Raw genomic sequence first — 24,805 nt, 5'->3', positions numbered from 1 at the left:
TAATTTATACACCGAAAAAAAGTTGAGTTGGAAGGGGACTGAATTGATGAATCTTTTTTCTTGGGAATAGAAAAAGGAACTGAGACAATCAATATTAATAGTCAAATAACTTTTTACTAATGAATAATTTTAAATAAATGAAGTTAAAACTCAAAATTTGTGCTGTTCTTTCTAAAGATACGATACTGAATTCCTTTTATTGTTTTCGAACTGTTTGTTAGAAATTTTATCTGTTGTCTAATTGTTGAATTGTTCTCCAAGCTCATTTCCTACATTTTTTATAATAAACTTTTGATACCATTTTTTTTTTTTAATTTGTCTAGATGGATATACGTTTGCATATTGAAATCAAGGTTAATATTTTATTATGAATTGGATTTTGTTGAAGACATTCAGCTATTTCCATGGTTAGTTGATTGAGAAATATGCGCTTTTACGAGAATAATTAGGATGTTTTAGTGATGTACATTGTAATAATGTTTTGTTTTTGAAGTCATAAAACGTACAAAGATGTCCAAAGAGCAGGATGGTTCGATAAAGTCATATGGTCGAGGCGGTAGTCGTACGAAACGAGGTCATGATAGTTTTGCCGACGGTAACGATGATGTTGGCTCATTGAAATGTCAGCGAATAATTACTGAGGAAGAAAAAAAGGATTTCATCAGTTACCAAAAAGGTTAAACGACTTTTTCTTGAAGGAAGTATATTTTATTTCTGATAAGAAAGACCAATTTTCTTTCCTGCGAGATTAATCACCTCTTAATTAGACATTGTGTACAAAGGTAATTTTCCATGCAATTAAATTGCATAAATTGTAAAATATTGGAATACAAAAATAAGATAGACTGTGTATTACGATGTAACATATCAACCATTTATCTCAATCGATTTTGTTTCAAAAAATTATTACCATGAAATATATTCGAGAAAAATACATTTTAATGTTTAGTCAATCATTAAAATATGCCTAGTTCTAGATGTTTTTATTCTGTAGCTTTCTGAAAGTTTTCCAGAAATGGACGAAAGACGTGATCGGTATGAGAGAATCGTGAAGCAGTCACGTGATGTAATTATTGAATGTAAACGAATCATCTTCCAGTTACATCGTACAATCATTGTTAATACATCTACGAACAAAGGTAGAAGTTGGTTTCATTTTTCATTAAAAGAGTTGCAACGCTTTGTTAACATCATTTATTTATGAATTCTTCTTGTCAAAAACTTCAAAAAAAAAAAACAAAAAAAAAACAAAAATGAATGGTAACTCTAAGTGTAATTTGTGTTATTCTGGATTAGAATAAATGGAGCTAACTTGATAGGCTTCATTTCTCAGTTTAAACTGCTGTTACAATCGTTTATTTTATTTTTCATGGCGAGATTACTCTTTCTGTACGAGATGGAAGGTAAATGTCAGCTTAAGAACTAATTCACTAGATGATAAGATAACAAAGGACAGTAAGGTCTGTCGAATGAGCCTTAAATCCACTATCATTGATAATAAAGATAAGCAATAATTAGTGTTGTTTTTATGAGTTCTTATCATTTCTTAGTGGAAAGATTTTATATCCATTTATCACCATTTGGTTATTTCTTTACTATGCTGAAAATTGCTTGTTTTCTCCAACCATAATCTGATCATTTATCTCAACTGATAATTATAGCTGTTTCGATGACTTATTTATTATACCAGAGTTAATTAACTTTTGTTCACTTATTTATTATACCAGAGTTAATTAACTTTTGTTATAGCACTCATTAATTGGTATTGGTAATTTTCGAGAAGAAGAAATTTATTAGTAGTTTATTCAATCTTTCTGGTACATATAACTTCGCATTCATCTTTAGAAGAAGTACTAAATGAGGCAGATAGACGGTTAAAGGAGGTGCGTAACAAAATGCTTCGACAAATAGCAGAAGAGCTTTATAGTTTGGATCATTACTATTACCTAAAGTCTTATGACTGGGCTCTTGAAGGTATTTTTTATTTTCGATAAAAATATCTCCACCACCATCCATTTAATTTTGCTTTTCTTCTTTGACTTTGTTGGTAACGATTGTTGAGAAATGTTGGTGGATAAGTAACGGAGAATTTTAAAAGATTAGTGGCTAAGATAAGCCTAATTTTGCATTTAGTGAATTGTGTTAGATCTTTCAAAATATCAGAACTTTGTTTTTATCTATAACGACTGGTAGATATTGATGTAAAGAAAGTAAAGTCCATTATTTTGAGCAGTAGAAAGGGACACTCATTTGCTGTTATTTAAGTTGTCGGTTCACCAGTGTTTATTTCAGAATATATTGAAGCTTTGGCATTCTACAAATTTTTAATATCTGGTGAAGTGCTTTTATACAGTGAGATAATCGATATATTACAGTTTGCTGACTTAGTTTCTGAAGAAAATAAAAAGTTAGTTTTTATTTTCTCGAGTTTTCAGTTCAATATACAAATTTTTAATGCGTCAGGGTCTGCTGCATCTTCTTGCAAGATTTGTACTAAGCACGAAACTGTATTTTCCATTTTATCAGATATCGAAGAAAAATCACCCATAGTTTTGATCGTTTGTTTCAAACTTGCTAGTCAAAATATCGCCGTAAAACTTGATCACATAATTCATTATTATCATCTTTTTAAGATTTTTTTTTTAAGACGGAAATGGTTTTAAAAAAAAGATTTTTCAGATTTTAAAAGAATATAGCTCTAAAAAAAAAAAAAACTAAAAGGCGATTTTTCAAATCTCTAAAAAATAATTTATTCAGTTGCTAAAGTGTGCTGTTTTGTTAACTGTACATTAATTAAAATTTTCAGGTTTTATATTGAATTGCCTGAGATAACATATTTGATGGGACTTTTCGATGTGGGTGGCGAATTGATGAGACTTGCCATTAGTGAAGTTTGTAATTTAGAATTTTCAAAATTTTATTTTTTTTTCATTTTGCTATTTTTTAAAACGGAGAAACTAGAGTGACACTATAATTCTGATAATAAAACGTTTAAGCTTAATGAAAGACTTAAGGCAATAGAAAACGAGAACCTCTATTCTTAGTCTTTTGTTTGCCAAAATATGAAAACACGGTACATTTTCATAAAGTTAATCTTAAAATGAATCGAAATACCATTCAAATTTTACTTAACACTTATTTTCATGAAGTTAGTCTTAAAATGAGCACGAAATACCAAAAGAGCATATTAGACCAAACTATCATTGTTTAAATTTTACGGTGTTTTAGTAAGACGAAGAATAAAACTAATGTAAAATAAATGGATTCTTAGACTTTTGAATTTGTAGATTTCAGCAGGTAATTCTAATACGGCTGTAAATATTGTTAATTACATGCGGTCATTACATGGCTGTTACGAATTTTTGGGCAATATAGTGCACACTGCTGAGTGGACGAAGAAATCACAGGTTTTCCGGGATTGTTTGATGAAGGTTATTTCATTTTCTTTAATCATAAGTCAGTTGTTAGCATTACATGTTATTATAAAATTTGATTTTGAAGTTTATAACTTTCCGGAATATCTTTCCTTTTAGATCTCTATGATGAATTCAAAATTTTTATCAGTTGTCAACAATTATTTAGATGATTGAGTATCGTTTTTTGAAGTAAAACTGGCATTTATAGTGTATAATATTAGGAAAAATTCGGAAGAAATTTTTTTTCTTATTTTAATAATTTGGTATATGGTATGTTTTCAAATTTGGGCATTTCATACTATGTGCATGACAAAGTTACCTTATTTTCAGGTTGAGAACGCCTTGTATAAATGGAAAATCCGTGAAAATGACATGCTGATAGATGCAAGTTTATTAACGTAATGTTTTCAGTTATCTTAATTTACAAGAGAGTAATTATTTGAATTGTTATTATATATAGTGATGAAAAACAGAAATGTTCGTTCTTCATCTCAAAAAGTCTCCTTTCAAATCGAAAGTTGCTGATATTATTTTAAACGCAAAGTCCTTAATCTGATTTAGATCATTTTGCTTATCGTAAGTGCCGCAATTTAAGATTTACTTCAAATCAGATTAGAACTAATAGCTATTGTTTTAAACTAAGAAAAAAAAAAAATCGCCTTACGATTTTCTGTTGTTTTTAATTTGTTATTTCTTGTGTTGATGAATAATTGTTTTGGAAAAAGTTCTACTGATTTCTTTAATTTTTTGAATGTTTTTGTTTTTTTTTCATCACTATAAAATAATGACATTTTTAATGCATTTTCAATAAAACCAATGTGAATATTAGGAAAATAATGATATTTTGTTGGAATGTTTGATTTTTTCTTCGAGTAATTTGATTTAAATATTGTATTTGTTTCAAACCACTTTTATTATCATTAGTTTTGATTATTCGAGATATCGGAATAAATTGAAAGTAATGAAATGATTCTCACTGATTAGTTGCATGACTCAACAAGATTAACGTTATGTTAAATTATAAATTCACAAAAAACTGTGATAACGTTAGTTACGGAATATTTCACTTCATGCATTGAATATCTCATTACACATTCATCAAATTTTTAAGATGTGCTTGTAATGCTTTTCCAAGGAATTAGAAATTTATTATCTAATTCAATATGTAACAAAATTTTCAAATTAGAATGATTTATATCATTGTGAATTTCTTAGACTTCAAAGCTGTTAAGATCATTATTTTAATTCAATTAAATTATCTTCTGTCTGATCCATTTTCAGCAATTCTTTTCGTAATATCTTTCCAGCACTATTAACTGGCATATTATTGATAAACTGAATACCACCTTTGAGTTGTTTATAACTCGCAAATTTAGCTAAAATATAAAATTATTTATATATTTTAGAATTGTCTAAAATAAATGATTATTATTCATTAATCATATGAAAATTTTATTTGTTAATCACTGATTTATATTTCTAATAATTATAATTTTTAAAAGAAAATTAGTGACTGTAATTTATTTTTTACTAGATGATTTTCATTGGGAACACATTTTCTTTTTTCAATGAAATTTTTATTTTTTTTTTCAATTAAATATTTTCAATTTTTTTAAATCAGTGTTGATAATTTCTGTGAATATTAAAAACAAAAATGTTGTAGTATTATTTTCCAGACACATTATTCTTTTGTAGTATGCCTTTTTTTTCTCTTTTAAATTTATTTAATATGAAATATCACATTTAGATAATATTATATATTTAACTAATATGACAATTAGGTGACATTATTCCCTCTCTCTCTCTCTCTCCCTTTCTCTGGCTCTTTCAATATCAATATTTTGAACTATTATTTAGAGTTATATTTCTAAAAATTTTTAGGTATGAAAAAATAAAATTAACATACAATTTACTAATCGATGAATTTTATTTTCATCTGGTTGACATCCATCATGAAGTTGAATGTAAGCTTTCGGTAATTGTCCACTGTACTCATCAGGAATGCCAACTACAGCGCATAATTCAACATCTTCTAATTCTTGAATTTTTTCCTCAATTTCATATGGTGATACCTTGAAATCATTATGTATTCGTTATAATTTATCAATTAATGGTATAAAACTTTTTTTTTCTTTGTATTTCTTCTAATTAAATAAACTATGTTTTAATCTTTATGTCTCATTTTTAATTTTTTTATCAGTTGAAATTTCATATTTAACAAAATATGAGTATTTCAGTTTTTTTTTATATTAAAATAACTGAAATAACATTTAGTTATCGTCAACCTGCCAACCGCGAACTTTGATCATTTCTTTAACACGACCAGTTACATAAATAAATTGATCGAAATCATAATATCCCAAATCACCTGTTCGATACCAACCATTAATAAAAGCATCGCTAAAATATAATTCGATTCAAAATGATATTTAAGTGAAATTTATTTCTTAAAGGAAATAAACAAAAACATGGAATATTTGAGCATACTTTGTGTCGGCGATTCTTTCGAGATAACCTTGCATCATTGTTGATGTCTTTAACCATATTTCACCGATTTCTTTTTCTTCACATTCTTCATTACTTGATAATTTTACAATCTATTTTTTTTTAATTTCATCAAAATGCAAGACATTTTACGGCATAAATTAAAATCCGGAATTAATGATTGCCGTATCGATCAATTATCGGAAAAAATTGGAAAAGTACAGCTTGAAAAGAAATCTTAAAATTCAAACTATCATAATACTACCTATATATTTTTCTCTCTCTCTCTCTCTCTCTCTTTGTTTTTCGTCCTCTCAAAAGAAATGCTAAATGTATGTATATTCTACAAATTCATTAAAGCTTTGGTAGAGATGGTAATAATTGAAGCTAAAGTTGAAATTTGAAATTAGAAAACTATTTATTGTTACTTTAGGTATAGAAAATATTAATTACTTAATTGGAACATTTTTTAAGTACCATTAATATCACAAAAGTTATATCAAATCATTACTTTACTCAATCTATAAATCCATCAAGTCATTAAACTGAGGCATATAATTAAAATTTCACTTTGCATTCAACATTTGGTAATAAAATTCCGCAACTTCCAATTTTTTTCTCCCCAAATAACGGTTGCATGAAAACGAAAGCACCAGCTTCTGTTGTACCATATACTGAAATATTTAAATCATTTCAAACAGAAAAAGAAATTTCTTTTCGAAACCTAGGTTTTGAAAAGAAATCTTTTTAGAAATTAACCTTTGCGATGAAACAAAATCAAACTAAAAAAAAAGATTTTTATCAAGATATCACAAATGGAACTATAAATATAAAAATACTTTCAGTATTCTGATAAACAAAATGTTTATTCATCTATTGAGCATCTCCAATTCTTTTTAATAGTTTCAGCAATTCCAAAAGGTTATTAATGTTTAATAATTTAAAATTTTCTTAAAATTGGCTCACACTGAATAATATTCGTTTCAGATAAGCGATATTTTACCATTTCGACCAGTGACTCATTAACATGAGCTGATCCTACGAAAATGTGTTTTAGAGAATGTAACTCTTCAGGATTTAAATTGGGTGTGTCCGCAAGGAATTTTAGTACCGGTGGTACTAATAAAGCTGTTGTCACCTGAATTTTATACGTTTCAAATATCATTTATTTCGGAAGTATTCTAATTGGCAAAAATTTCTTAGTAAAAGTTTGTCTAATATAAATAATGGTAATATGAAAATTAAAATTAAATTTAAATTTCTTGACTGCATGTGCAAACCTAAACCAATATTAAAATGAGGAAATGTTTTAATGCATTTGAAATTGCTAATTTGTAACTTTGCAGTTTTTAGCCATTATTTTTTCATTTTTTTTTTTTTTTTTTTTATTAAAAGAAATATAAAAAAAGGAAATAGTGAAATATTACCTGATAATTTCTTAGTATTCCCAAAAATTGTTCAGCGTCAAATTTTCGATTTATAATTATTTGAACACCTAATCCTAAAAGGCTCAAAACAGTAAGCAGACCACCTGCATGAAAGTACGGTAGCACACCGTACACCACGTCAGTACCGCTCAGACTAACCATTTCATATTCTGCGCATTTGATTCCTTGAGCTTTGCTATAATTATATCGTCAATAAAATAAAATAATTTATGAAAGATTTTTGGCTCATTTCACATATACCAAATCAATATGACGTCAGTTTGTAATTCGTCCATAACTAATAATGGCATAGCAATATTGGTGACACTTGCTATGATCTTTTTTCCTTTCAGAGTAAATTTCTTTAGGAATTAATTTCGAGAAATATACAAATAACTCTGTGTGTGTGTGTATATGTGTGCATGTGCATGCATGCATGTGTATGTGTACCTGTCGTGAACAAATTTTTGAAAAGAATGTTTGTAAAATTGTCAGATATAAATCAATGCAAACATACCGGACTAATTCAACATTAGCAATAAGTGTTCGATGACTTAAACGGATTCCTTTTGGCAAACCGGTTGTTCCGGACGAAAAGAAAATTATTGCCTATAAATTGTATTTATTATTAGTTTAGGTAATCCTAATTTTACATTTTTCGATTTTTTTTTTGATAAAATTATTTTAAATAACAAAAAATTTGATTCATTTTTTCCTATTAAGTATATTACATAATTTAAAATAACAAAAAGCAAAAGAATACGAAAACAAAAGAAAAAAAAGAAGGTTGACTTACTGTATTATAATTGTAAATAAGTTTGTTTTGAATGGCATTTATCATTTCATTATTCCAAAATGATTTACCATTATTCAAATAACATTGCAAAGTGTAATATAATAAAGTTTCCTTGGTTGAATCAAGCATTATAATCTTAGCCTATAATTAGTTAGCATTTAAATTTAAATTAAGATTTAAAGTAAACTGACATCAAATATGGAAACCATAACAATCTGATATTTCTATTACAATCAAATCAATAATCACCTGAATGATCACCATTAATCGTATATATCTGGTGATGGTTACACTAATAAATAACTTAATCATATCACTACTATTTATCTATTACAATGATCATAACTTAATCATATCACTACTATTTATCTATTACAATGATCATAACTTAATCATATCACTACTATTTATCTATTACAATGATCATAACTTAATCATATCACTACTATTTATCTATTATAATGATCATAACTTAATCATATCACTACTATTTATCTATTACAATGATCATAACTTAATCATATCACTACTATTTATCTATTACAATGATCATAACTTAATCATATCACTACTATTTATCTATTACAATGATCATAACTTAATCATATCACTACTATTTATCTATTACAATGATCATAACTTAATCATATCACTACTATTTATCTATTACAATGATCATAACTTAATCATATCACTACTATTTATCTATTACAATGATCATAACTTAATCATATCACTACTATTTATCTATTACAATGATCATAACTTAATCATATCACTACTATTTATCTATTATAATGATCATAACTTAATCATATCACTACTATTCATCTATTACAATGATCATAACTTAATCATATCACTACTATTTATCTATTATAATGATCATAACTTAATCATATCACTACTATTTATCTATTATAATGATCATAACTTAATCATATCACTACTATTTATCTATTATAATGATCATAACTTAATCATATCACTACTATTTATCTATTACAATGATCATAACTTAATCATATCACTACTATTTATCTATTATAATGATCATAACTTAATCATATCACTACTATTTATCTATTATAATGATCATAACTTAATCATATCACTACTATTTATCTATTATAATGATCATAACTTAATCATATCACTACTATTTATCTATTATAATGATCATAACTTAATCATATCACTACTATTTATCTATTACAATGATCATAACTTAATCATATCACTACTATTTATCTATTATAATGATCATAACTTAATCATATCACTACTATTTATCTATTATAATGATCATAACTTAATCATATCACTACTATTTATCTATTATAATGATCATAACTTAATCATATCACTACTATTTATCTATTATAATGATCATAACTTAATCATATCACTACTATTTATCTATTACAATGATCATAACTTAATCATATCACTACTATTTATCTATTATAATGATCATAACTTAATCATATCACTACTATTTATCTATTATAATGATCATAACTTAATCATATCACTACTATTTATCTATTATAATGATCATAACTTAATCATATCACTACTATTTATCTATTATAATGATCATAACTTAATCATATCACTACTATTTATCTATTACAATGATCATAACTTAATCATATCACTACTATTTATCTATTACAATGATCATAACTTAATCATATCACTACTATTTATCTATTATAATGATCATAACTTAATCATATCACTACTATTTATCTATTACAATGATCATAACTTAATCATATCACTACTATTTATCTATTATAATGATCATAACTTAATCATATCACTACTATTTATCTATTATAATGATCATAACTTAATCATATCACTACTATTTATCTATTATAATGATCATAACTTAATCATATCACTACTATTTATCTATTACAATGATCATAACTTAATCATATCACTACTATTTATCTATTACAATGATCATAACTTAATCATATCACTACTATTTATCTATTACAATGATCATAACTTAATCATATCACTACTATTTATCTATTACAATGATCATAACTTAATCATATCACTACTATTTATCTATTACAATGATCATAACTTAATCATATCACTACTATTTATCTATTACAATGATCATAACTTAATCATATCACTACTATTTATCTATTACAATGATCATAACTTAATCATATCACTACTATTTATCTATTACAATGATCATAACTTAATCATATCACTACTATTTATCTATTATAATGATCATAACTTAATCATATCACTACTATTTATCTATTACAATGATCATAACTTAATCATATCACTACTATTTATCTATTACAATGATCATAACTTAATCATATCACTACTATTTATCTATTATAATGATCATAACTTAATCATATCACTACTATTTATCTATTACAATGATCATAACTTAATCATATCACTACTATTTATCTATTACAATGATCATAACTTAATCATATCACTACTATTTATCTATTATAATGATCATAACTTAATCATATCACTACTATTTATCTATTACAATGATCATAACTTAATCATATCACTACTATTTATCTATTACAATGATCATAACTTAATCATATCACTACTATTTATCTATTATAATGATCATAACTTAATCATATCACTACTATTTATCTATTATATATAACTATTTATCTATTACAATGATCATAACTTAATCATATCACTACTATTTATCTATTACAATGATCATAACTTAATCATATCACTACTATTTATCTATTACAATGATCATAACTTAATCATATCACTACTATTTATCTATTACAATGATCATAACTTAATCATATCACTACTATTTATCTATTATAATGATCATAACTTAATCATATCACTACTATTTATCTATTACAATGATCATAACTTAATCATATCACTACTATTTATCTATTACAATGATCATAACTTAATCATATCACTACTATTTATCTATTACAATGATCATAACTTAATCATATCACTACTATTTATCTATTACAATGATCATAACTTAATCATATCACTACTATTTATCTATTACAATGATCATAACTTAATCATATCACTACTATTTATCTATTACAATGATCATAACTTAATCATATCACTACTATTTATCTATTACAATGATCATAACTTAATCATATCACTACTATTTATCTATTATAATGATCATAACTTAATCATATCACTACTATTTATCTATTACAATGATCATAACTTAATCATATCACTACTATTTATCTATTACAATGATCATAACTTAATCATATCACTACTATTTATCTATTATAATGATCATAACTTAATCATATCACTACTATTTATCTATTACAATGATCATAACTTAATCATATCACTACTATTTATCTATTACAATGATCATAACTTAATCATATCACTACTATTTATCTATTACAATGATCATAACTTAATCATATCACTACTATTTATCTATTATAATGATCATAACTTAATCATATCACTACTATTTATCTATTACAATGATCATAACTTAATCATATCACTACTATTTATCTATTACAATGATCATAACTTAATCATATCACTACTATTTATCTATTACAATGATCATAACTTAATCATATCACTACTATTTATCTATTATAATGATCATAACTTAATCATATCACTACTATTTATCTATTACAATGATCATAACTTAATCATATCACTACTATTTATCTATTACAATGATCATAACTTAATCATATCACTACTATTTATCTATTACAATGATCATAACTTAATCATATCACTACTATTTATCTATTACAATGATCATAACTTAATCATATCACTACTATTTATCTATTACAATGATCATAACTTAATCATATCACTACTATTTATCTATTACAATGATCATAACTTAATCATATCACTACTATTTATCTATTATAATGATCATAACTTAATCATATCACTACTATTTATCTATTATAATGATCATAACTTAATCATATCACTACTATTTATCTATTATAATGATCATAACTTAATCATATCACTACTATTTATCTATTACAATGATCATAACTTAATCATATCACTACTATTTATCTATTACAATGATCATAACTTAATCATATCACTACTATTTATCTATTACAATGATCATAACTTAATCATATCACTACTATTTATCTATTACAATGATCATAACTTAATCATATCACTACTATTTATCTATTACAATGATCATAACTTAATCATATCACTACTATTTATCTATTACAATGATCATAACTTAATCATATCACTACTATTTATCTATTACAATGATCATAACTTAATCATATCACTATTATTTATCTACTATAATGATCATAACTTAATCATATCACTATCATTTATGGAACTTAATCGGTTCAGTAATTAAAATTTTGAAAAAGAATAAAAATGGAAGTTAACTAGTTATTTTGATTTACTCACTTTTATATTTTCCTCATTTAAATGTTGAATTTTTTCAAATAGTTTTTCTTCTGTTAATATCCATTTAACCGAAGTTTTCTTGAAATATTTTCCAATTTCATCTAAAATTAAATTTTGGTTAATGTATAAAATATTTATCAAATTAATTACAATAGCAAGTAGCTACTGCTAAGCTTTTTTATGTAACTGAAATCTTCGTCACTATTCTCATTAAATTTAAACTGTTAATTTTAAATGATAACATCATTTCAATATAAATATATATTTCTTTGCACATTTTATTATCATTTCTCATTTACAATTATGCAAATGATAAGTTTTTTATTGATAAATATAAAAAAAATAATTAATAATAATGAAAGCAATGTTTCATTGCTGGCTATCTTTTGTGATAAATTCATCAAAATAATAATCATTTATCCTTTTTCTTTTTCCTTTTTTTATTTTGAATTATAGAAATGATTGGTTAATTTAATTTACTAACAAATTTTATATGATGGATTCAATGGTACCAAAATAGCTCCAATGCTAATAGCAGCTAAAATAAAAATGATATAATGAGAAGAATTGTTGACATATGTACCAATTGTGTCACCAGATTGAATACCTAGTCTAATTAATGCATTACGCATTTGCTCAGATTGATTAATTAATTCCAAATATGTAAACGTTTCCATGGTTTCTGGATCAATCTGAAATATTTTTTGCCAAAAATTTCCCTTTTATCTCATCTGAATAGTTTCAAAATTAAAAAATCTAAAATTTACAAAAAAAATGAGTTTCATTTTTTATTTTCCCTAATCTGTTGGTTTTAATAAATTTTTTCGTTATTTATTTTGATTTTTTTTTTCACCGAAATTTTATGATTTTTTTTCCTCTGTTGAAAAGAAATGCATTAAAATAACAATAATTTAATCATATACTAGCTGAATTTTAATTTAAATTTAACTTATTAAAATGAATAAATTGATAAATTGTTAAGATTTTTTGGAACAATGAAGCAATTTTTACTTACCAAAGCAATAGCATTTCCAAATTGTTTGATAATTTCAAGAAAATAATCATAGAAAGAATTCTCAATCATTGGTATCTTTTCGATAAAATAATTTCGTACTGTCATTTTTTTTTTTAATTTAGCAAATCTGAGTGATAACTGTATTATAGAATATCCCATATCATACTTTAAGTATTTTAATCTATTTTAGTTTTCTTATTTAACAAATAAAAATTTTTTATTTTATTTTAATACGCTTATCATGCTTTCTCTATTCATTTTTAGTATTTTATCCAAAACTTATCATCCGATCAATGATAACGACTATACCCAAAAAAAATTACACGATTTGTTCATAATATTTTAATTTTTATATTTTTTTAAAATAAAGCTCTATTATTTTACCAATAAGATATCATTTACAGTTGAAACAGATAAATGGTAAATGATTTCGAATTAATAATGATAGCAAATCATGATAAAGAAGAATTAACAATTGATGAAATATTTAAGATCATTTAGATTTTAGTGCAATTATGAACTGATAAAAATTTTTATCTCTAATAAAATCATATTTAATCCTTCAGATGTATAAATATTAAAATTTATGAACAGACAATTAGCTCTATAAAATTTGGCATAAATAAAAATCGAATTCTTCAAAGTTAATTATTTTTTTTTTTTTTAAATTGTCGAATAAATTAGAAAGTGATTAGAAATAATTAGAGCAATTGATGGTTACATCAAACTAAATCATAAAATTTAAGGAAATTCTAGAAAGCAATGACTGTATAAGAATGAAAATGAAATTATTAAATAATCCTATCAATCGTTTATCTTCCATCAATCTTTTCTTGCAGAAATTTAATTAGTTCAAATTTTGCTATTCTTTATAGTCTATTACAGTTTATCATCATTATAATGTCACCTAATAATAACAACTATTAGGTATATATTTTTTTTTGAATATCATTGCAATAAGAAATTTCGAACATAATTATATTACTGTTATTGCAGTTAATTTTTAAGTAAAAATAATCAAATTCACATTTCTTTGTTGAAATATTCTCTTTTTCTTTTCAAGATTTTGAAAGAAATATATAAAAAAAAAAATGTTTTTCTATATTTTTATAAAATTTTGTCACATGATGATCAAAGAATAAACAAAATATATATATAAGTAAAACTTTATGTCATTGAAAAAAATTGTCATTCCCTAAAAAAAAATATCAGAATTTGGATTATAATTAAATTCGTAATTTTTGTTAACAATTTAACCGGAAAATAGATTAAAGCAAAAATAAATTTTGGCATTTCAAACTTCCTTGAAACAGCTGACTTTTAGTTTGTTTTTTTTTTTTTTTTTTTATTTTACGACAGTATACTTTACTTTTAAATATAATAAATGGCCATTTTTAAACACTTTCAGGAGCTTTTATTTTTTTTATTTTTTATTTTTTTTTTTGCTTCAGAAGTTTTTTCTCCTTTTTTTGAAAATTATCTAAAGAAGTCTGAACTGTGCACTATGTGAAAGTGTAATTAGTAATTTGTTCAATTCATTCATTGCTTAGCTAATTTATGATATGCATACTTATTCTTCGCTCAATTTTAATAAAAAAAAAAAAAAAAATGAAAGTCCCACTAAAGGTGAGAAGGAAGAAATAGAGTCATATTTGAGGAGGCGAAAAAGATTGCTAGGATTTGCAAAATATATTGTGTTAGAGATTGAGAAAATTAAAAATATTTCTTTTTTAATTGCTCATTTTTATGTGATTGAAAATATAACTAAGAAACTAAATAACAACGATTGCGTTGTGTAATACTTTAAATTGTTGGAAATGTGATGAATGACGGAAGTTTCATTTTTTAGCAATTAATAAGTACATAGAATGGATTACTCACGCAGAGATTCCTTTTTTCTTGTGTTTTTTTTTTTTTTGAAATACATAAAATCTAGCGAGATTACTTCGATTTTTCATCTTAATGATATCATTTTTGGTTTGAAATGTCAATGATATCATTTCGGTCTAAAATCTCAAAAAAGTTATCATTTCCGTTCCAAATCTTAGTGATATCATTTCAGTCTTAAGACCAAAATTTTTAAATTTAAATATTGATATCATTGATATCATTTTGTTTCTATCATTTCGATACTAAAATTTAGAGGCATCATTTCAGCTTCATAAAACTTATGCTATCAATTCTTTTTACACTTTTCTTTTCATGTATTATGATAATTATGAATTTCATTTGCTAAAAAAATTGACAAGAAAAGATTATACATACATTGATAAGTTGTATATTATTGATATTCTTTTTTGCAATGTTGTTTATTTGATAGTAAAAATTATTTGATAAAAAATGTTGACAATCAATTTATTTCATTTTTTATTTTAATTTGAACAAATAAATAATCAGCGATTTTTTTTACAAACATTAATGCGCAAAAAGTTTTTCGTCCTTTTTCAAACTTTGTTACAGAGCTATTCTTTAATTTTTGTCAAAAAAGAAGTTGATTTCTGTTAAATAAAAAAAAAAAAAAAAAAAAAAAAAAAAACGAAAAAGGAAATTTAAAACTAAAAAGGAAGTTAAAAGTAAAAAAGTACAATATTGCTTTATCAAATTTTAATATAAATTTCGCATTTTTTTCTTGTCAACAAAAAAAAAAAAAAAAACTGAACTTAAAAATGAATCATTTCCATCTTTAAAATACTGGCGTTCCTGGTTCATCTCTTATCTTTCCCTTCTCGTTTTCTTTACTCTCTTCTCTTTCTTTGCCATCAAAAATTTTTGAAAATCAAAAATCAAAGAAAAAAAAATTCATTAAATTCAAATCAATCAACCATCTGCCATTACAGAAATGAAATGGGGACGTTTCTTACTTCAGTTTATACTTCATACAGTTTCAGCTCAGTCATTTTATTTTTAACTTTTTCATTTTCAATTTCAAATTCATTTTTAAATTTTTTTTGTTCCTTTCAAATTCTGAGAAGTTGAAAAATATAAAGGAATTGGATAGATTTATACAATTAAAAACAAGTTGAGAAAGAGATGAAAAACTCTTCTCCCCCGCCCCTTTCGGTCCTTCTGGTATATTCGCGGATAATTTGTCCATATCTCATATTCCTCGATATAATATATACGAGGAACTTTTTATTAGCTGTTCTGATGATATAGACGCACTTTACTATTCGAGAGTGCAACTTAAATTCTTTTCTTTGCATACAGACTGGTGGACAGACAGACAGACAGACAACCTTGTGCACACACACACACACACACACACACACACACACACACACACACACACACACACACACACACACACACACACACACACACACACACACACACACACACACACACACACACACACACACACACACACACACACACACACACACACACACACACACACACACACACACACACACACACACACACACACACACACACACACACACACACACAGCCATTTGTTATTTACTTTATTTGTAATGAATTTTAACTCCAATTCTGGCATCTTTAATTCGTTATATCGATTTTCAAATTATTCTAAACCAATCTTTGACCTTTCTTTCGGTATTTGTTTTTTCCTTTTTTCTTTTTGTTTGCTTATTTTAAATGTTAAAAATATTATTTGAAATTTTGAATGAAATTTAGTCTTTTTTATTAGATTAAATTGGATTAAACTTTTAGTTAAAATTAATTGAACTATTTCATCATAAAATTTTTTGCACTAAAAGTACTTGAAATTTTCATTTTTAAAGTTGATTTGTTCTTTTATTAACATTTTAAACAAGGGTTATTCAAAGAGAAGAGAGGGAGAGAGAGAGAGAGAGAAAATAACCGGTTATTTATTTGTTGTTCCAAGCATCACATTATTTGACCTCTTTTACTTATTTATTTACCTATCTTGTTTCTCACATTATCATATTTCTGCCTTGCAAAATCTTCATTTTTATCTTTTTTTTTTTTTTTTAATTTGTTTAAAACAAAATTTAAATCTGACTGGATGATTGGAACTGTCAAGCAAATCAAACTAACAATGCGGTATAGTTACTCAAACTTTAATAATTTTTCTACATCTTTTAACATATATTTAATTATTTCAGTTATCGATTTTAATTAGTTTCTAATTAATTAAAGTCGTACGCCGTGAATTTTTTATCACTTTCACATGTTATAATTAAATATTAGAAATCATCTTGTTTTCCCCCTTTGATTTTATTATTTCTCAATAATTATTTCTTATCAAAAACAATCAATAGAAATTCATATCATTCATTATCAATATATTCACTCTTATTTATGTGTGCTCATTTCGATTTACTAAACATTTATATCACAAATTTTTTTATCACTTTCACATGTTGTTATAAATAATATTGAACGAACAGTTTATGATAATGTAAGCAAACAGTTAACTATAATATTTTTATCAGTTAATTCTTTTCCTTTTATTTCTTTGAATTTAAAACAAGAAAAAGACAATCATTAATTTCCTCTTTACAAATATTAATGTTTTATATCAATAGTTGTTAATTAATATAAAAGTGATAAGAGAAAGTGGAAATGGGAGAAGGAATCATTTCTATTTTTTTTTAAAAAGAAAAAAAGCATAAGATTGCTTATCTTAGATTTATTCTATTAGCTGAATGATCAATGAATGGCAAAAAAGCTATTTTATCATTCTCTTCCGAACTATTTTGATGATTATTGATTGTTTCGAGAAAAGTACAATTGTGATTGAAATTGAGGAATGGAATAAAGAAGTGCTATAAACTCTTCCACATAATTTCATCTTTTCTATTCTATTTTTTCTTTTTCTTTTTTTTTTTTTGTAACTTCAATCTAACCATCCATTAGTAAACTTAATAATAGCAATAGCAAATTTCGATGAAGAAAATTTTTTTTTTTAAAAAAAAAATGAAAGGAATAGAAATTAGAAGAAATGGTAGTATGAGGAATTTATATTGAAATAATATTAAATAAGTAAAAGTAATATTAATTAAATCAATTCCATTAATCATTTATTATCAAATTTTATCGTCCCTGAAAAAACGAATGTAATGAATGATGAATCATATACTTTGTAAGATCAAAGTTTAATTTTTTCTTCGATAAATTTTAATTAATTAATTCTGTACTAACATTTACAGTGGTGTTAATACAAAATTAATTGAAAATGATTTAATTTGTTATAATCTCTTAATTAACTCCATTCAAGTTGAAATGATTTTCTTTCAGATAATAACGATGCTAAATTACAACAAAAAAAAAAAAAATTTTTTTTATATTATTAGAATTATTTACAAATTTTATATTTGTATAGCGATAATATAAGTTTATATTTTATGCCAAATTTATTTATTGAATTTTTTTTATTAAATATTCCAAAATTATAATAGAAACTAGCCAGTAATTAATTAACTTAATTGAAATGCTGTTATTATTATAGCTGTTTTACTTTAGTACTTTATCCTTGCTAATCGATTATTATTACTGCTTAATTATTTTAATACTTTACTCTCGCAACTACTCAAGAATTTGTATCGCTAATTAACTTTACTATAGTTAAAATAGAGTAATAGTTAAATAGAGTAATATAATTTGATCTTAAACATATTAATTCCATTCATCAGTAAGGTAACAATTACATTCATTTACTTATGCTGTCATATCTTTATCAAACATAACTAAAAGTGATAAGTCTATGATGATAAAATGATAATTTCATTATTTTCCTTTTCACTTATTTTGTATCTGCTATTATTTAAGACAAAATTTGAATGAATTAAATTTACTAAAGAATCAAAGAATGAATTATCAATAAAATATTCAATAATATCACATTTATTCTAGCTAACAAATTATGCAGTTGATTGCAAATATATTACTTCTAGGCTCATTTCAGTTACTTCTAGGCTTATTATTGATAATATCAATTTTTTCAGTAATACATTATATATTTATTTCATAAATCCATGAATAATTATAACAAATCAATTGTATCAATTTTGTAGGTAAAGTTTAAATTTAAATTAGAAGAAAACAGCCAAGAATTATAAAATGAAAATAAGCCTAGGCATTTTGAATATATTTTCATTTCACAACAACAGAAATGGGACAATACAATGAATTTTTTTTTATTATTATAATTTGAAGTATTTCAACATTTGCTATTTGACGAGAAATTTTCATACAATTTTTCTTATGTAATTAAAATATTTAAGCTTTTTTGGTGTTTTAAAATTTAATCTTTCATTTTGTAATCAGTGTAATCTCATTTCGAATAAAATAAAAAACTTTCTATTGCGACAACATCAAAAGTGTTTCCATTTTTCGTTTTTTTTTTTTTTTTTTTTTTGCTAATTTATCTAACAAATAAAGTTTTTAAAATGGTTCTATTTCTTTTTTTAAAATAGGATTTAAGAATTATTTACTTTTCATTTTGTTGTTTGACACAAAGAAGGAAAAATTTTTTTTCATTGTAAATTCCATTTTAAATGTTTAAAAATTTAATTAACATTCAATATTTGAATGTATTTCATTTGTATTTCATATTAATATTTATAATGTGTAATATAAAACAATTATGGCTATTGCAAATGATAAGACATTAATGAATTAAACTATAAATTATATCTAATTCAAAAGGTATGTAATAATATAAGATAGTAAACATTTAAATTATTTTATTATTTTAAAATCTTGTTTTAAAATTTTGCTAGGCTTAATTTATTGCTTTATTTAATTGAAAGACTGAAGATATTTTTGGCTTATAAACGATCAATTCAAATTGTTTTCTATCTATTAAATTTTGTATCTTTAAATATTAGTCGATATTTGAATATAATACATTTTTTTCTTGAAATAAAATTTTTGGATTGTATCAAGTTTAAAATATTAAATAATTATAATTCGAAATGTTTGCACCATAGCATAAACATTCCGAATTATAGTTATTATATAATAAATTATTATTTTCATCTTAGCGTAGCATTATAAAAGCTTTTTTTTTTTATAATTAATTTTTTCAAGTGAAATCAAATATTTCTATTTTTATAATATAAATATTTCAATTAGCATATAAGTATTTTAATTAAACATATTAGATATTTCTATTCAAATTTATCAAAAATTATTTCACTTTATCCTTAATTCGAATCGTTTTTCTCTCTCTCTCCCTCTCTGCAAATCGATTGATAAAAAAAAAGAGAGAGAGGGAGAGAAGGGAAGAGAGAGAGAGAGAGAGAGAGAGAGAGAAGGGGAAAAGAAACATTTGTAAAGTGCATGGAACAAATTCAAATTATTGATTACGACTTTTTGTCAATTCTTTCCGTCCCACCGAATCTATGGATGGCATTTTGATTTGAGAGGAATGAATGAGTGATCGGTGCAATGCATTTAGTTCAGCAATAATTTATTTCAAAATTTTCTTTTTCTCTTTTTCCCTTATTTCTTCTTATATTCATTCTCTTTCTTTTTCTTATTTTTTCATCAACAACAAAATCATTTGTTATTCGTTGCTTAAAAAGAGAAAAAAAAAGTGAAAAATGAGAGAAATGGCATTAACTAAAAAGTTATGTTAAAATTATGCAAAAATGTTAATTAGAAAGTATTTCATTTTTTGCTTTTTATTTTCTTTTTTAAATTATTTTCCAATCAAATTATTAATATTTGATAAGAGAGGGAGAGAGAGAGAGGGAGAGAGAGAGAGGGAGAGAGAGAAAGAAAAGGAAAAACGAAAGAAAGAGAAAGGAAGAATAATGCAACTAATTCATTCGTTTATATTTATTTAACTTTAAAAAAAAAATTTTTTTTTCTTTCAATAATAAAATTATCATTTTAAATAATTTATTTTATTCTATTTAGTGATAAATATGCTATCATTAATACCTTATCACTAATGGACTAATATCAGTTAACATATTTGCACACCCATCAAAAATATTTTTCATCGTTTTGATCAATCATTTCAAAACATTTCAAAATAATCTTTATTGCTCCAAAAAGAAAAATCAATATAATACTTTTTTTTTTTCAATTGATAATTTTGTTTTTATTTATCAATTTATGATAATGATTGTGTGATAACAATAAAAAAATTGATATTTAATAAAAAATCATAACAATAGATGAAACATAATAGTTGCTTAATAATTTTGTCACATAGCAGATGACACATTGTACTTCATTTTCTGATACTTTTTGACTAATATTTTTGGAATCAGTGACAACGATAACCTTATCAGTGATATAATTCTTTTCATCTCGGACATTTAATTATTATCGACTACATTTAAGTCTTTCATCACTTTTTCTTCATAATTTATAATTATATAACGAAGAAATGATTGAAATAAATCATAGTGGCAGAAATTTGCGAATTAATTTTCTGTTTTTATTATTTCATATTTTTTAATTTCATATGGATTAATAAAAGAAGGCTTTAATGCTTACAATTTTATTAGTTTCTTTTTTCTTCAAAAAAAACTTTTCTTAAATTTAATATGTGTCATTAAAACGAGAAATTGGTAATATTTCTTGACTATTAATTTATTCATACTAATTTTACAATTATTGATTTTTTGATATTTACTACTAACTGTTTGCAATTGATTATTATTTATTTGATTATCAGTTAATTATCAACTTTTTAGTTCATCATTAATATCATCCAGTAATTACTCTTAGCATTACTTATCAAATTTTACTACCTATTTTATTATTAAATTTTACTATTAAATATGAAATTAGCTGACACTTCGCTAATAATTACTATTCAATATTTGTTGATTATCGATTACTATTTCTCAAAATATGAAATAAAATCAGCAACAATGTATTATTCAATTCATTTAAATATTTGTTATGGAAAATTATCTAATCAAATCATTTACATAATTTGTCTGAATAATACCAAATATTATTAAACGCTTATAATAAGGTAACCTTATCAAATATACTTGTTTAGTTACCTTCAAAATGAAGTAATTCAAAGGTTATCAAAATTTATTTACTGGAAATTTTTAAACTTTTAAATAATGATTATTATAAAAATTACTCCATAATTCACATACATATCAAATAAACTAATTAATTAAATTTACAAAATGAATAGAATAATATTTCTAAATAATATCAGTAAAAGTGGTGCTGTACTACCAACATTTTATATTATCTTTTTTGTTAAGAAAAACAGTTTAGCATTAATAATTGTATGCTAAAAATTTTAAGTTTTAATTTTAAGTAAGTTTTAATTAGAAGTTTTAATAATAATTATTAATTTATAAATGATTTTACAACATTCCAATATTTACTGAAATGAGAGGGAATAAGATGAAAAAAAAAAGTAAATGAAAGATGATTAAATGTTTAAATTTAAATCATTCATTTTTCTCTCTCGTCATCATTTTATTTATTTTACATTGATATTAGTAAGCAATAATTGAGCTTTTTCTTTTTTTTTTTTAAAAATTTAATTTTTGTTGTGACATCATCGGATAAAATTTCATTAGTCAATTATAAAATTTTGCTATTTTAAAAAAGAAATACTTTTTTTTCCTATAAATATTCTAATTATTCTTTCATATTGAATGATACAAATGGACACACACGTGTGTATCACGTAAGTATGCAGATATAAACACGTCAAACGAAATAGTCTGAATGAAATTTTTAAAGTCAAACTTTTTTTTTCAATAAAAAACGAACATCAGTTTGCAGAGTTTATTGAACAGATGTTTACTTACTTAAGAATTTTAACAAACTTGATTTAAACATACAATCGGCATTTTCTCTTCATTTTTTCACTTTTTTTTTTTCTTTTCTTTTTCTTTTTTTTTATATGCAAGGAAACAGGAAAAATGAAAAATATGTTTAACAACGTTGGACGAAGGTTATAAAAGTGCAAAAAGAAAAGTAATAGAAGCAAATGGAAAGGTTGGAAATTGCTGTTATTTTATCTTTTAACAATATTCCATTCATTTGTATTAATTGTGCTAATTAATTAATTAATTAGTTAATTAATTAATTATGAACGAAAGTATTTCATTTGAAAGAATATTTTCTTCTAATGAAATAGAAAATTTTCATACGTCTAATAGAAATTTCATTCGCATAATTTCAATATGTTTAGCAATAAAAAAAGGATTGCTTAGATATTATTATCAATAGATATTATCTTAGATAATATTTATTATAATACGATTTAATTGCTTATGATTTTTCGAAAATATTTTCAAGAATTAACTTTGTGAATTTGCAGTCATTATAATTTGACATTGAAAAAAGGGTTGAGAGATTATCATAATTCAATTTCTTTTAGGCAAATGAAACCATTTTAAGTTTTATTTTAAGCAATGAAATATAATTTAAAAAAGAAAATTTTCAGCAAATATTTATTTTTTCATTTGTTTAACCCATAATATATATATTTTATTTCAAATTATTCCCAAATTTTCCCATTTTTAATTCTTAATGCATTTATTTTCAAAGTTTTTGTTTTACTCAAATAAATATGAAATGAGTTATAATGCGATTATACGATGACATAATTTAGTAAAATTTTGAAAAATATTTGATATTCAACCAACCGTATTTCTTCTTTTTTTAAAACTTTTTTTACAAATTTAAAAACTTATTAAATTCTTTCATTAAATTATTTGCTTAATTGTTTTTTTCTCAAATGAAATAAAATTTAAAAATAACATTAAAGAATGAAATTACAATATAATATAGCTACAATGACAATCTTTTTTTATCCATTTGTTCGATATGTGTGTCACATTTATTTAAAAAATAAACAAATTCTTTCTTTTCTTAAACAATCAATAATTTTGATTTTAACTATTAATTTTATAACATTTTAGCAAAAATTTTTGAGAAAATTAAAAACTGTTTTTAAATTATTTATTCATTTATTTTATTTCATTTATCTTAAATCATTCATTATTGCTCATTGCTATTGATGTTTTAAGATTTGATAAAAAATTGCAAAAGTTTTTTTTTTAAAAATTTTGCTGATTTCTAAGAGATATAAAATTATTTGAAAATTAATCTATGCTATTTTAAGTAACATTCTAAGATATTTATTGTCAATCATTTTGAAAAAAAAAAAAAAAGGAAATGATTCAATTGTTTTTTTTTTTTTCAAATTTATTTTCTTTGATTCAAAAAATGA

General features: G+C 23.6%; 2 protein-coding genes across 2 annotated transcripts; one reads left to right on the top strand and one right to left on the bottom strand.

The window, feature by feature from the left end:
* Window positions 1-510: 510 nt before the first annotated feature.
* Bm9095 (Translin family protein) lies at window positions 511-3,818 on the top strand (the record flags this gene model as incomplete). Its single annotated transcript, XM_001892220.2, has 7 exons — window positions 511-676; window positions 1,014-1,139; window positions 1,846-1,974; window positions 2,293-2,407; window positions 2,807-2,891; window positions 3,288-3,431; window positions 3,747-3,818. The coding sequence occupies 7 exons, from the start codon at window positions 511-513 to the stop codon at window positions 3,816-3,818; spliced, it is 837 nt and encodes a 278-aa protein (XP_001892255.1).
* Window positions 3,819-4,652: 834 nt separating this feature from the next.
* Bm2514 (AMP-binding enzyme family protein) lies at window positions 4,653-13,707 on the bottom strand (the record flags this gene model as incomplete). Its single annotated transcript, XM_043080068.1, has 12 exons — window positions 4,653-4,792; window positions 5,323-5,488; window positions 5,702-5,816; window positions 5,904-6,013; window positions 6,471-6,574; window positions 6,867-7,038; window positions 7,328-7,523; window positions 7,845-7,936; window positions 8,124-8,264; window positions 12,624-12,724; window positions 13,108-13,315; window positions 13,639-13,707. 12 exons carry the CDS (start codon window positions 13,705-13,707, stop codon window positions 4,653-4,655), a joined length of 1,614 nt encoding a protein of 537 aa, XP_042936002.1.
* Window positions 13,708-24,805: the final 11,098 nt, after the last annotated feature.

The sequence above is a fragment of the Brugia malayi genome (assembly GCF_000002995.4).
Source record: "Brugia malayi strain FR3 genome assembly, contig: Bm_v4_Chr3_scaffold_001, whole genome shotgun sequence".
Classification (NCBI taxonomy): domain Eukaryota; kingdom Metazoa; phylum Nematoda; class Chromadorea; order Rhabditida; family Onchocercidae; genus Brugia; species Brugia malayi.
The sequence above is the reverse complement of the archived record's forward strand: the minus strand, read 5'-3'. Positions and strand labels throughout refer to the sequence as shown.